The sequence below is a fragment of the Leucoraja erinacea genome, chromosome 10, assembly GCF_028641065.1.
Source record: "Leucoraja erinacea ecotype New England chromosome 10, Leri_hhj_1, whole genome shotgun sequence".
NCBI classification, from domain to species: domain Eukaryota; kingdom Metazoa; phylum Chordata; class Chondrichthyes; order Rajiformes; family Rajidae; genus Leucoraja; species Leucoraja erinaceus.
The window spans coordinates 9,775,426-9,789,929 of NC_073386.1; the positions used below are offsets into that span (position 1 = coordinate 9,775,426).

A 14,504-nucleotide genomic window follows, 5' to 3' on the forward strand; every position below is an offset into this window, starting at 1 on the left:
AGGAACAATCTTCCTGCATCTAGCCTGTCCAACCCCTTAAGAATTTTGTACGTTTCTATAAGATCCCCCCTCAATCTTCTAAATTTTAGCGAGTACAAGCCGAGTCTATCCAGTCTTTCTTCATATAAAAGTCCTGACATCCCAGGAATCAGTCTGGTGAACCTTCTCTGTACTCCCTCTATGGCAAGAATGTCTTTCCTCAGATTAGGAGACCAAAACTGTATGCAATACTCCAGGTGTGGTCTCACCAAGACCCTGTACAACTGCAGTAGAACCTCCCTGCTCCTATACTCAAATCCTTTTGCTATGAATGCTAACATACCATTCGCTTTCTTCATTGCCTGCTGCACCTGCATGCCTACTTTCAATGACTGGTGTACCATGACACCCAGGTCTCGTTGCATCTCCCCTTTTCCTAATCGGCCACCATTCAGGTACAGTGAAAAGCTTTTTGTTGCATGCTAACCAGTCAGCGGGAAGACAAGACATGATTATGATTGAGCCATTTACAGCCTAAGGCAATAAGATTTGGTGCAAGGTAAAGCTAGCAAAGTCTGACCAAAGATAGTCCGAAGGTCACCAATCGTAATAGCTCAGTTCTGCTCTCTGGTTGTGGTAGGATGATTATGTTGCCTGATAACAAAAGGGAAGAAACTGTCCCCGAATCTGGAGGTGTGCGTTTTCACACTTCTATACCTTTTTCCCCGATGAAGGGAGAAGAGGGAGTGGCCAGAATTTTCCAATTTTAAGTAACGTTCCACCAAACCCGGTTTGCCTTTCCCGTACACCCACCTCCCCCACAAACCTTGTGTGCTGACATTTTTCCCACTATCTGCCCCTCTTTCCTCCCTCCTTCCACCTATATCCCTCCCTCTGGCTTTAGAATTCTCTCCTTTCACCCTTTTGGCTCCTTTTCATCTCTAGCCTTTGTCACCCGCTCCATCCACCCCTCTCACCTGTATCCATCTATCACTTGCCTGGATAGGCACAGAGTAACTCAGTGGGACAGGCAGCATCTCTGCAGAGAAGGAATGGGTGACGTTTCGGCTCGAGACTCTTCTTCAGACAGGCTTGCCAGGCCTTGTCCCGGCCCCACCTCGCTTTTTCAGCTTTCTGCCCCCTACCCCCCTCACTATGATTAAACTAAAGAAGTGTCCCATTCCCTCCACAGATGCTGCCTGCTCTGCTTTCCTCATGATTCCAAGATCTGCAGTTCCTTGTGTCCCAAACTGTTTTATCTTTGTGTAGGAAGGAACTGCAGATGTTGGTTTAAACCAAAGATAGACACAAAATGCCAGAGAAGCTCAGCGACACGGGCAGCATGTCTGGTTGATGTTTCGTGTCGAGACCCTTCCTCAGACCTAGGTTCTCTCTTGGGTTGTTTGAGGCACACTCCACTAGAGGGAGACTTCACACCAGCCACAGATCAACGATGCCTGACTTATTTTGATCATGTAACTTTCTTTCCATTATTTGTTTGATGGAATGAATCATACATTCACTTGATGTTTTCACAAAGCAAAGTAAATGCCAGCAACTTGGTAATTCAGGGTATTCCTGAGCATGGTTTCAGGTTGGTCAAAACATAATTAAATATATGAAGAAATATATGTCATTATCCTATCTGGGCCACATGACAATAAACTCTCTTGAGTTGACTTGACAAGCTAACTATTCAATGATACTTTAGTGTACACATGTACCGAGGTGCAGTGAAGTGCTTTGCTTTTCGTACAACCTGGTAAAATTATGTAGCAGACCCAGCACAGCTGCTCCATTCTCTCAGTATATGACAGTCCCGCTATCCCGGGAATTAACCTCGTGAACCTACGCTGCTCTCTCTCAATGGCAAGAATGTCCTTCCTCAAATTAAGGGACCAAAACGGCACACAATACTCCAGGTGTGGTCTCACTAGGGCCCTGTACAACTGCAGAAAGACCTCTTTGCTCCTTTACTCAACTCCTCTTGTAACATGCCATTCGCTTTCTTCACTGCCTGCTGTACCTGCGTGCTTACTTTCATTAAGACTCTATACTTGCGCATAAAGGTGCAGGTTACACGAAAAAGGGGTTCAAATGCGACAGCACTTGCTCAGCAAGCAACAGCTAGAAGGACCAGGCCACATTCTCCAAATGTTTAACTTTAGAGTGGCACAGCTGCTGTCTCACAGTGCCAGACACCCAGGTTTGATCCTGACCTCGGGTGCTGTCTCTTTGGAGTTTGCATGTTCTCCCTGTGACAGCACTGGTTTCCACCCCGGTGCTTCAGTTTCTTCCCACACCCCAAGGACGTGCAGGCTCATTTTCCTCGGTAGATGACCCCTAGTGTGTAGGGATTGTATGTAAAGTGGGATGATGTAGAGATAGCAGGAACGGGTGATAAATGGTGAGAACAGGTGACTGGGTGCTCTGGTTTCCCACCACATCCCAAACAGTTTGTAGGTTAATTGGCCACTGTGATTTGCCCCCTGGTGCGTAGGAAGTTGATGAGAAAGTGGTATAACATTGAACTAATGTGAACGGGTGACCGATAGTCAACGTGGGTTCGATGGGCCGAACGGCCTGTTTCCATTCTGTATCTTTCGATCAATTTAATTCAATCAATTAAACCTGGCACGTGCTTGCTTTTGACCATTACCAACATTGGGTTGTTTAAATTTCTTTGCTCTGTACAGGGTCAGCGTTAATCCAGTTATTACCGCTGCTTGTTACCTCAGAGAGAACACAATGAAGTCATGGGACACAGCGGGTCAGGCAGCATCTCTGGACAAGAGGAATAGGCGAAGTTTCAGGTTGAGATTGTTCGGGTCCCGACGCCTATTTCTTTTCTCCAGTGATGCTGCCTGACCTGCTGAGTTACTCCAGCACTTTGTGTCTATCTTTGGTGTAAACCAGCATCTGCAGTTCCTTGCCACATATAATGAAGGTAAAGTCATTTACGGAAACATTATATATTCACTTCTGTTTCATGATGTTGTGGAGTTTTTACTGAGATAGCAGATACGAATTGGATATAAGAGAGCATTTTCAACAGTGCCGCAATAGAATGCAACATTTGCCTGCTCACCACCCTCATACTCAAAGATGAGAGCACTGAGCAACAGGAAGATTGGAGGAACCATTTACTATAGATGTTCAAGAAGGAACTGCAGATGCTGGAAAATCAGAGGTAGACAAAAATACTGGAGAAACTCAGCGGGTGAGGCAGCGTTTATGGAGCGAAGGAATAGGTGACGTTTCGGGTCGAAACCCTTCTTCGTTTACTATAGATACTGGGATTGTTTCAAACTGGTCATAAATTCCTTATCTATCAAGTTCCAGATAAGAATATTGAATTATTATTTTTTATTTATTAGTAGAGGTTTAATTTATTTATAGTGGCGCAATGATGTAGTGAGACTGTAGGCAACTGCCAGAACAACAGGAGATGAAGTAGCAACACATTTTGTGGTTCTTTGGCTGTAATATTGCTCCAAATGTCTACATGCATGAAGCTACGAACCACAGCTGAATAATGTATTTTCCAGCTGAGAGGTTGTGCCTGCCAGACTCAGTGTGTTTCAGCCCAAACAACCGCAAGGACGCAGAAGTAATTTACAGCGAGCTGCAGGGGCGAGGCCTTCCGAAAATGTGACATAATAACAGAGGAATCCCTTCTCAGGAAGAGAACATATTTCACAAGAATATTACCACATGGATGCTTGTCACTTCTGCGTGGAATTTGCACTATATTCACAGGAGACAGCAATTGAATTAATTGAAATGCCCACGCCTCTGTTAAACTACCATTATAAGGGATTACATGAAGAAACCTGCGTAGGAAGGAACTGCAGACGCTGGTTTAGACCGAAGATAAGACACAAAATGCTGGAGTAACTCTGCAGGACAGGCAGCATCTCTGGAGAGAAGGAATGGGTGATAGGAGTACAGTGAAGGTTCACCAGACTGATTCCTGGGATTTCAGGGCTTTCATATGAAGAAAGACTGGATAGACTTGGCTTGTACTCACTAGAATTTAGAAGATTGAGGGGGGGATCTTATAGAAACTTACAAAATTCTTAAGGGGTTGGACAGGCTAGATGCAGGAAGATTGTTCCCGATGTAGGGGAAGTCCAGGACAAGGGGTCACAGTTTAAGGATAAAGGGGAAATCTTTTAGGACCGAGATGAGGAAAAGATTTTTCACACAGAGAGTGGTGAATCTGTGGAATTCTCTGCCACAGAAGGTAGTTGAGGCCACAGTTCATTGACTATATTTAAGAGGGAGTTAGATGTGGCCCTTGGAGCTAAAGGGATCAGGGGGTATGGAGAGAAGGCAGGTACAGGATACTGAGTTGGATGATCAGCCATGATCATATTGAATGGCAGTGCAGGCTCGAAGGGCCGAATGGCCTACTCCTGCACCTATTTTCTGTGTTTCTATGTGACATTTTGGATCGGGACCCTTCTTCAAACATGAAGAAACTAAACATGAAGGCACCTGCATGCTTGTACACCCTGCAATTCTATTACCTCTGGTGCAAGCGATTTCAAGTCAATGTCCAGCAAAGTGTCACAGGGGAAGGTGACTTTCTTTTACATCCCCTTCTGCCACTGTCCCCTGTACCCACCACACTCCGCTTTCCGTCAAGCCACTCCACCAAACAAACACACAATCAGGAGGGCACGGTGGCGCAGCACCAGAGACCCGGGTTCGATCCTGACTATGGGCGCTGTCTTTACGGAGTTTGTACGTTCTCCCTGTGACCGCGTGGGTTTTCTCCAGGTGCTCTGGTATCCTCCCACATTCCAAAGACGTGTAGGTTAATTGGCTTCGGTAAAAACTGCAAATTGGCCCTCGTGTGTTAGATGGAACTTGTGTATGGGGGATCGCTGGTCCGAGTGGACTCGGTGGGCCAAAGAGCCTCTCTCTGCACTGCAAAGTTAACTAACCTAACCTAAACTAAACTGAACTAATGTGTGGGAAGGAAGTACAGATGCTGGTTTACACTGAAGATAAACACAAAAAGTTGGAGTAACTCAGCGGGTCGGGCAAAACTAAACTAATCAAGACTTTTGCACATTATGGTATGAATTCATCCGATTTGCTTTTGACTAGCTGGTGCATGAAATCACCTGATTTCCTCATCTCCTTTCAACATCAACCGGTTCACCCTCATAGCGGTTGACACTCGAGATGTTATGTTGTGAATTCTGCTTCATTCCCTTGCTGTAAAGTGACATTATTTTCTGCAATCAGCCCCTGTTGTAGGGTGAGTGGATCTGCTTGAGATCCGCCCGTTAGTAATTCAGAATGAAACTGAAATTTGTTTCTGGAGATCCCCCTCACTTTACTGATCACAGGGTGATACCAAAAGTAATAAAAACATTTAAAAAAAACCCTCAGAACTTACAGTCAATTGGTGGCAAAGTTCACAGGCCTGCGCTGGAATGAAACCTTAACATCATTTGTTTGAAATCTGTGATTTTACAAATTTTCAATTAGGTAATCCTTGTGATTGAGGCAGTGCAGCGTAGGTTCACGAGATTGATCCCTGGGATGGCGGGACTGTCATATGAGGAAAGATTGAAAAGACTAGGTTTGTATTCACTGGAGTTTAGAAGGATGAGGGGAAATCTGATAGAAACATATAAAATTATAAATGGACTGGACAAGCTAGATGCAGAAAAAATGTTCCCAATTTTGGGCGAGTCCAGAACCAGGGGCCACACTTAGAATAAAGGGGAGACCATTTAAGACTGAGGTGAGAAAAACATTTTCACCCAGAGAGTTGTGAATTTATGGAATTTCCTGCCACGGAGGGCAGTGGAGGCCAAATGACTGGATAGATTTAAGAGAGAGTTAGATAGGGGCTAGTGGAATCAAGGGATATGGGGAGAAAGGCAGGCACCCGGAGTTACTATTGATTGGGGACGATCCCACACCTCTGATCACAGAATGAATGCCAGTTTCATTGGCTATATTTAAGAGGGAGTTAGATGTGGCTCTTGTGGCTAAAGGGAACAGAGGGTATGGAGAGAAGGCAGGTACGGGATACTGAGTTGGATGATCAGCCATGATCATATTGAATGGCGGTGCAGGCTCGAAGGGCCGAATGGCCTACTCCTGCACCTAATTTCCATGTTTCTATTTTTCTATGTAACTCATCACTGCATCATCTGAAATTGTCTCTGCATTCTTCCCCAATACAGAACCTCATCTAGTGAAAGCTGGCCCCAGACAACATGTAGCAGAGCCTGTGAAGATGCTCTCGGGAGTTAGCATGGCAAAGGTTCCGTGGTGAGCAAACTACAAAGTGCTGGAGTAACTCAGCAGGTCAGGCAGCATCTCTGGAGAACATGGATAGGTCACATTTTGTGTATGAAATGTCACTTATCCATGTCCTCCAGAGATGCTGCCTGTCCTGTTGAGTTACTCCAACACTTTGTCTTTCACTCCAGGTTGCAGCATCTGTAGTCCGTTGACTCTCCATAGTCTGGTGAGTTTTAGTTTAAACGAGGCACAGGCCTTTCGGCCCACCAAGTCCATGCTGACCAACAATCTCCCATACACTAGTTCTACCCAACACACCGGGGACAATTTACAGAAGCCAATTAACCTGCAATCCTGCATATCTTTGTAGTGTGGGAGGAAACTGGAACACCCGGAGAAAACCCACGTAAATGTACAAACTATATAGACAGGACCCGTAGTCAGGATTTAATCCAGATCTCTGGCGCTGTAAGGCAGTGACGCCCTTTAATGGGATGGGTTCCATGAAGAAAAATAAAATGTACAGTGTTTGCTATAATCTCGGTTCAAGATATGTTAAAATTCCTATTCCTGTCCAAATTACAGGGAAGGGTTTGTACTAATCACAATGCCAGAAGCAGAGACAGCAATCCAGGTCCCACGCGATTCACTCATGTTAACAGACAGAGAATCCTGTCAAGGGTGCTAACTGCACAGCGAGTGCTGTTTGTGCAGAAATTCCATGTCAGCGGTGTGAAATATGGAGTCATATTCAGCATTCCTGAAATTCATGTCTGCACCACAGCGGTTGTGTCTTCAGCTGCCAAGACACGAGGCTCTGGAATTCCACCAGACCTCTCCACCCCTACCTTCTCTTACCCTTGATGCCTCTCCTTGAAACCAACCCGTTCGACAATGATTGTCGATATCTGTCACAACGAGGACTCGAGGGGCTCGGGGTCAAATTTTGTTTAACACTGGTCCTGTATGAATGCCTCAGGTGTGTTTAAGATGCAACATAAGATAGCGGAGTCAGGGGATATGGGGAGAAGGCAGGAGCGGGGTACTGATTGTGGATGTTCAGCCATGATCACAGTGAATGGCGGTGCTGGCTCAAAGGGCTGAATGGCCTCCTCCTGCACCTATAAATGTTTTTTCTGCTGCAGCACAGTTTAACAAAGTCTACGAGACTGATATACATATAGTGAAGTCCAATGTGATACATAGTTGTCACATCATAGTCGATTTCAAATGCATCGATTAGTATCTGCCTTTGTATACAGTGTAGCACACACTATCATTTTGGTACCAACATTCAAAACATCCAAAATCATATCTAATAAAACCTGCCATTATATACGTAGAAGGGAACTGCAGATGCTGGTTTACACCAAAGATAGACACAAAATGCTGGAGTATCTCAATAGGACAGGCAGCATCTGTGGAGAGATGAATTGTGTCAGGACCTATCTTCAGACACTTCTTCAGAACTATTATATATGTACAGTGTTGCAAGCACAACGTCATGCATATTCTGTATTGAAGGCTATTTATGTTTTCAAAGAAGCTTGTGAGCGAGCAGGCCTTACACTCAACGTCCTGCACCAAAATGCAATTGATATGTAACACCATCCCCCGACACAATAAAGGTTCATGGTGAGAACTTGGAAAATATGGGCCACTTCCCATTTATAGGGTCATAGAGTCATGCTGTATGGAATCAGGCCAGCGCATCCTTGCTGACCAAGATGCCAAGATGACCAAGGGGCCAAACGCAGGCAGGTGGGACTAGTATAGATGGGACATGTTGGCTGGCGTGGACAAGTTGGGCCGAAGGGCCTGTTTCCATGCTGTATGACTCGATGCCCATCTAAGATAATCCCATTTGCCCATATTTAACCCATGCACCTCTAAACCTTTCCCCTCAGAAGGTTGAGATTTGCCCCCTCTGTGAATGCCTGGTTTAGTGAAACCCCAAACAACCTGTTTCAGGATGGGAATCCATCATCAAACCTGATGCGGGCACCCTGAAATCAGATCTGAGACGTTAACTCCCATCCTGTGGAAAACCGTGAGTTGTCGGCCAACTTTCTTCCAGCATTTGCTTTTTCGATTTTGCATCCTCCTGCATAAAGGTCCCATTGTGTGAAAGGAGATGAGAGGAACACAAAGGAGATGCATCCAGCACAAGTGCACCTCTGTTGCCGGGACAAATGCTATTGTGGATGAGATCAGAGTTAGCAGCCAAGATCAGACAGGTCCATCTGTGGTTAGAATCGTTAGCACAGCAGCTGCGGTGGCCGTCTCCAGATTTCATTCATCAGTTTCCAATCTCCGGACATTTAACGTGACAGTGGGGAGCTTTCACCTCCTCAACCAAAATAACCCTCGACCCCTTGAACCCTCTTTGGCCATGACCCAGTGACACTTAGGGAAGCCATGCCAGACAACTTACCAATCCATGCGTTGGAAAGAACTGCAGATGCTGGTTTAAATCGAAGGTAGACACAAAATGTTGGAGTAACTCAGCGGGGCAGGCAGCATCTCCTGGATCTCCCATCTCCCAGCATCTCACACACTATTGTATGGCATTTGTTAATTAAACATTCTTAAGTAGTATTCTTTCATTCTCAGGATACAATATAGAAGGAAGGTTTTTTACAGTAACTCTATCACATGGGTTTATGCTTTGTCTTCCTGCTGACGTTCTCGGAGGGGCACCATACCTGAGCGATACTTCAGTAGGAGATCCCAGATAGATCGCCTGGAATATGGATCTACTCCAGACGTTGGCTCATCCAAAATGATCACTTTAGCTCCTCCAATGAACGCCAGGGCCACTGATAATTTCCTCTGCATTCCACCTGCAGAAGATTCAAGATTCAAGAGAGTTTATTGTCATGTGTCCCTGATAGGACAATGAAATTCTTGCTTTGCTTCAGCACAACAGAACATAGTAGGCATTGGCTACAAAACAGATCAGTGTGTCCATATGCCATTAGATAAATATATACACACATGAATAAATAAACTGATAAAGTGCAAATAACAGATAATGGGCTATTTTAATGTTCAGAGTTTTGTCCGAGCCGAGTTTAATAGCCTGATGGCTGTGGGGAAGTAGCTATTCCTGAACCTGGTCATTGCAGTCTTCAGGCTCCTGTACCTTCTACCTGAAGGTAGCTGGGAGATGAGTGTGTGGGCAGGATGGTGTGGGCCCTTGATGATACTGCCATCCTTTTTGAGGCAGCAACTGTGATAGATCCTCTCGATGGAAGGGAGGTCAGAGCCGAGAAGAGGAAGCATCAAGCTATCGAGTCTTCATAACAGTAATCCTTTGAGTTGTAAAGGCAAAGACTGCACAGGACGTTCAACGGTTGATGTGTTGATAATTCAGTTTTAACTGCAATCTGAAAGTGTACTGTGAGACTGCTGTGATTCTAAAGCAGATAAGACTCACTGAAAGTCAACACTTACATAACACACCACAGCTTTATCCAGGTTTATTCAATGCCTCCAAAAGATGAGATCTGTTTGTAGGTTACTTGGCTTCGGTAAAAATTGTAAATTGTAAATTGTCCCGAGTGCATAGAATAATGCTAATTTCCACGCTGTATCTCTAAACTAAACTCATCTGCAACTCCCTTCCTCAAAAATGAAGTTTGGTTAATTTAAACCTCAAGATTGAGATCAGTGGGTTTTTACCAAGTGAATCGGATGGGTAAACAAATGCCAGATGGTTCAGTCGTGTACTTATGTAGACATTTGTTTAACAAAGAACTGCAGATGCTGGAAAAATCGAAGGTAGACAAAAATGCTGGAGAAACTCAGCGGGTCAGGCAGCATTTATGGAGGAAAGGAATAGGCGACATTTCGGGTCAAGACCCTTCTTCAGACTGATGTCGGGGGAGTGGGGGGAGGGCGGGAAGAAGAAAGGAAGAGGTGGAGACAGTGGGCTGTTGGGAGAGCTGGGAAGGGGCGGGGAAAGAAGGAGTAAGCAAGGACTATCTGAAATTGCAGAAGTCAATGTTCATACCGCTGGGGTGTAAACTACCCAAGCGAAATATGAAGTGCTGCTCCTCCAATTTGTGCTAGGCCTCACTCTGGCAATGGAGGAGGCCCAGGGCAGAAAGGTCGGATTCGGAATGGGAGGGGGAGTTGAAGTGCTGAGCCACCGGGAGATCAGGTTGGTTATTGCAAACCGAGTGGAGGTGTTGGGTGAAGCGATCGCCAAGCCTGCGCTTGGTCTCACTGATGTAGAGAAGTGGACACCTAGAGCAGCGGATGCAATAGATGAGGTTGGACGAGGTGCAGGTAAACCTCTATCTCACTTGGAAAGACTGATTGGGTCCTTGGCTGTAGTCGAGGGGGGAGGTAAAGCGACAAGTGTAGCATTTCCCGCGGTTGCAAGGGAAAGTACCCAGGGTGGGGGTGGTTTGGGTGGGAAGGGACAAATTGACCAGGGAGTTACGGAGGGAACGGTCTCTGCGGAAAGCCGAAAGGGGAGGAGATGGGAAGATGTGGCCAGTGGTGGAATCCCGTTGGAGGTGGCGAAAATGTTGGAGGATTATATTTTGTAAGCGCCGGCTGATAGGGTGGAAGGTGAGGACAAGAGGGACTCTGTCCTTGTTACGAGTAGGGGGATGGGGAGTGAGAGCGGAGCTGCGGAATATAGAGGAGACCCTGGTGAGAGCCTCATCTATAATAGAAGAGGGGAACCCCCGTTCCCTAAAGAATGAGGACATCTCCGATACCCTGGTGTGGTACACCTCATCCTGTGTGCAGATGTGTCATAGACGGAGGAATTGGGAGCAGGGGATAGAGTCCTTACAGGAAGCAGGGTGGGAAGAAGTGTAGTCCAGGTTTAGTCCTGGCTTGCCTACCTACCAAAGAGTGAACGTACAAGACTAAGACTCACCGCACTGAATCCAAAGATGGGAAGTTTGTCTTCTGGGGGAGATTAAGCATGTTGGTCTTATGATTCCTGGAGTTTGGGAGAATGAGAGGTGACCTTCAAATAGTCTCAATTCTCAAAGACTTGGAAGGCTAGCTACATGGGTGATGTTTTGCTGCCCGTGGTGCCTGCAGCCAGGGGCACACAGCCTCAAAGTAAAGGGGTTGGCCATTCGGTATGAAGAGTGCAATGACCAGTGATCAAAAATCAAAGGGCTGAGATCGTGGCAATGTGTCTCAATAGATCAAGCGCTGGGCCACCATTTTGTTCACTTTTCTAATCCCACTTTATTGATGGGTGCAGCAGAAGCAGATTTAATCGACAACACGTGTGTGTGGGTTACAAGCTGTGATTGACCAGTGAGTCAGAAACATCAATCACTTGGACACAGAGGAATTTGGCTCCATCCTCTGCTGGCTCCATGACGTCACACAAACCATGTTCAGATTCAGATTCAGATTCAATTTTAATTGTCATTGTCAGTGTACGTCAGAGACAAACGAAATATTAGCATGGAAGAGGACATAGCAAACGATTTGAATAAAAAATAAATAATAAGTGTCCGGGGGGGGTGATTGGCAGTCACCGAGGTACGTTGTTTAGTAGAGTGACAGCCGCCGGAAAGAAGCTGTTCCTCGACCTGCTGGTTCGGCAACGGAGAGACCTGTAGCGCCTCCCGGATGGTAGGAGGGTAAACAGTCCATGGTTGGGGTGAGAGCAGTCCTTGGCGATGCTGAGCGCCCTCAGACAGCGCTTTTGGACAGCTGGTGATGCGTTGGGCAATTTTCACCACCCTCTGCACGGAGACAGAGCAGTTGCCATACCATACTGTGATGCAGTTGGTAAGGATGCTCTCGATGGTGCAGCGGTAGAAGTTCACCAGGATCTGAGGAGACAGATGGACGGCATAGGGCGGCACCGTGGGGCAGGGGTAGAACTGCTGCCGCACAGCTTCAGAGACCCCGGTTTGATCCTGACCTCAGGTGCTGTCTGTGTGGAGTTTGCACATTCACCCTGTGACCGCGTGGGTTTCCTTCAGGAGATGTGCAATGTTGTACGTTCATTGGCCTCCTTAAATCGCCGATAGCATTTAGGGAGTGGGTGAGAAAGAGGGATAAGATAGAAAGTGTTTGAACGGGTGATCGATGGTCAGGGTGGACTCGGTGGGCTGTGGGGACCAGTGTCCATGCTGTATCTTTCTTTCAATCAATCATTGAAAACATAACAGAGATTATTAGATATTTAAAGTGATTCTGGGTCTTAAATCTAAAAAAGGCTAAGTAATGCAAGTCCAAGGGAAGAACTGGCCGTGAACATGAAACATTAATAAGGTCGTATAAGAAGGAACTGCAGATGCTGGTTGATATGGAAGATAGACACAAAATTCTGGAGTAACTCAGCGGGTCAGGCAGCATCTGTGGAGAACTTTGACTAAGAGTCTCGCTGAAGTCTGTTGAAGGGTCTCGACCCGAAACGTCACCTAATCCTTCTCTCCAGAGATGCTGCCCGTCCCGCTGAGTTACTCCAGCATTTTGTATCCGGCTTCCACATTAATAAGGTTTCTTCCTCTACTTCATCATCTTGTCCTCATCACCTCTCTCTCTCTCTCTCTCTCTCTCTCCAACCTGGGATCGGAGATGAGTTGCGTGCATTCTCAGTTTGTAAGGCAGCTAATGAGTCCGATGTAGTGGATGCTGGTTGTTCCACTTGTGAGGCAGGAGGTGATCGATGGAGCAGAATAGTTGAACGGGGCAAAGTCAACTACTCTCAACACCTTCCACCAACTCGCTCCATCCGAGCCCATATAGGTAGCAAGGGGCGTTTTACCTGATAGATTTTGAGCCAGCTCATCTCTCTTGTGCATCAATCCGATTTCGTCCAGCATGACTTCTGTCTGCTTCTCTGCCTCGTCGACCGCTTGGCCTTTGAGTTGAGTGTAAAATAGGATGTGCTCCGCCACGGTGAGGCTGCAAGGACGAGAAATGTGAAAGCTCAAGAGGATTCTGCTCACCGTCTCCAAACTCCAGACTCAACAGCAATATTCCAGGCCCAGCCGTAACAGGAGAGAGACATCAACTTTCCCCAGGCCAACATACCAAGCATTCCCCAGTATTTATTGACCAGTTGGTTAGCTCTCTCTGATGGTGGGCCAGATTCGCAGACTGATACAATGGGCTTATCTTGATGGGCACTGCGGGTCCAGTGTCAAGCAGAATCATTCTGTGTGGTAAATGGCCAATGCATCAACCATCTCACTGGAAACATTCCAGATTTAAAGAAAACCTCTGCATTCTTTGGCATACCTTTTTTTTTTGCAATGGTACGTAAGCTGTTTTTGTGGAGTAGAACCTATCTTTGTAACCTCGTCCCAAGGTACAGGCAAATTCAGTATTGCTTCCTTTCAGCTGTCATTAGGCAACTGAACCAACCTATCAACAACTAGTGAGTGGTCCCGAGCTACCATCTACCTCATTGGAGACTATCTTTAATCGGACATTACTGGACCCTATCTTGCACTGTACGTTAACATAGAAACATAGAAACACAGAAAATAGGTGCAGGAGGAGGCCATTCGACCCTTCGAGCCAGCACCGCCATTCATTGTGATCATGGCTGATCGTCCCCTATCAGTAACCCATGCCTGCCTTCTCTCCATATCCCTTGACTCCACTAGCCCCTAGAGCTCTATCTAACTCTCTCTTAAATCCATCCAGTGATTTGGCCTCCACTGCCCTCTGTGGCAGGGAATTCCATAAATTCACAACTCTCTGGGTGGAAACGTTTTTCTCAGCTCAGTCTTAAATGACCTCCCCTTTATTCTAAGACTGTGGCCCCTGGTTCTGGACTCGCCCAACATTGGGAACATTTTTCCAACATCTAGCTTGTCCAGTCCTTTTATAATTTTATATGTTTCTATAAGATCCCCTCATCCTTCTAATTCAGTTTTGCTTCCTGTCAGCTATCATGAGGCAACTGAACCATCCTATCAACAACTAGCGAGCGGTCCCGAGTTACCATCTACCTCATTGGAGACCCTCGGACTATCTTTAATCGTACAATACTGGACTTGCACTGTACGCTATTCCCTTTATCCTGTATCTGCACATAGTGGATGGCTCGATTGTAATCATGTATTGTCTTTCTGCCGACTGGATGGCTTGCAACGAAAAGCTTTTCACTGTACCTCGGTATACGTGATAATAAACGACATTAAGCTAAACCTCTTTGTCAGTTGTTACAAATGACCTATAAACTTTTCCCTATAGAAACATGGCTATCAACTTGAATGGGGGGGGGGAGTAATTCAATTAATGTAAGT

The 14,504-nt window shown here is 46.0% G+C and overlaps 1 protein-coding gene across 1 annotated transcript in view; it reads right to left on the reverse strand.

The window, feature by feature from the left end:
- Positions 1–14,504, reverse strand: part of abca4b (ATP-binding cassette, sub-family A (ABC1), member 4b) — a 147,830-nt gene that overhangs the window by 62,504 nt on the left and 70,822 nt on the right. Inside the window, exons 21-22 of the mRNA XM_055642473.1 lie at positions 13,013–13,152; positions 8,958–9,095 (exon numbers count right to left, since the gene is read on the reverse strand). Of these exons, the coding sequence (XP_055498448.1) occupies positions 8,958–9,095; positions 13,013–13,152 (278 nt within the window). The remainder of the gene's footprint in view (positions 1–8,957; positions 9,096–13,012; positions 13,153–14,504) is intronic.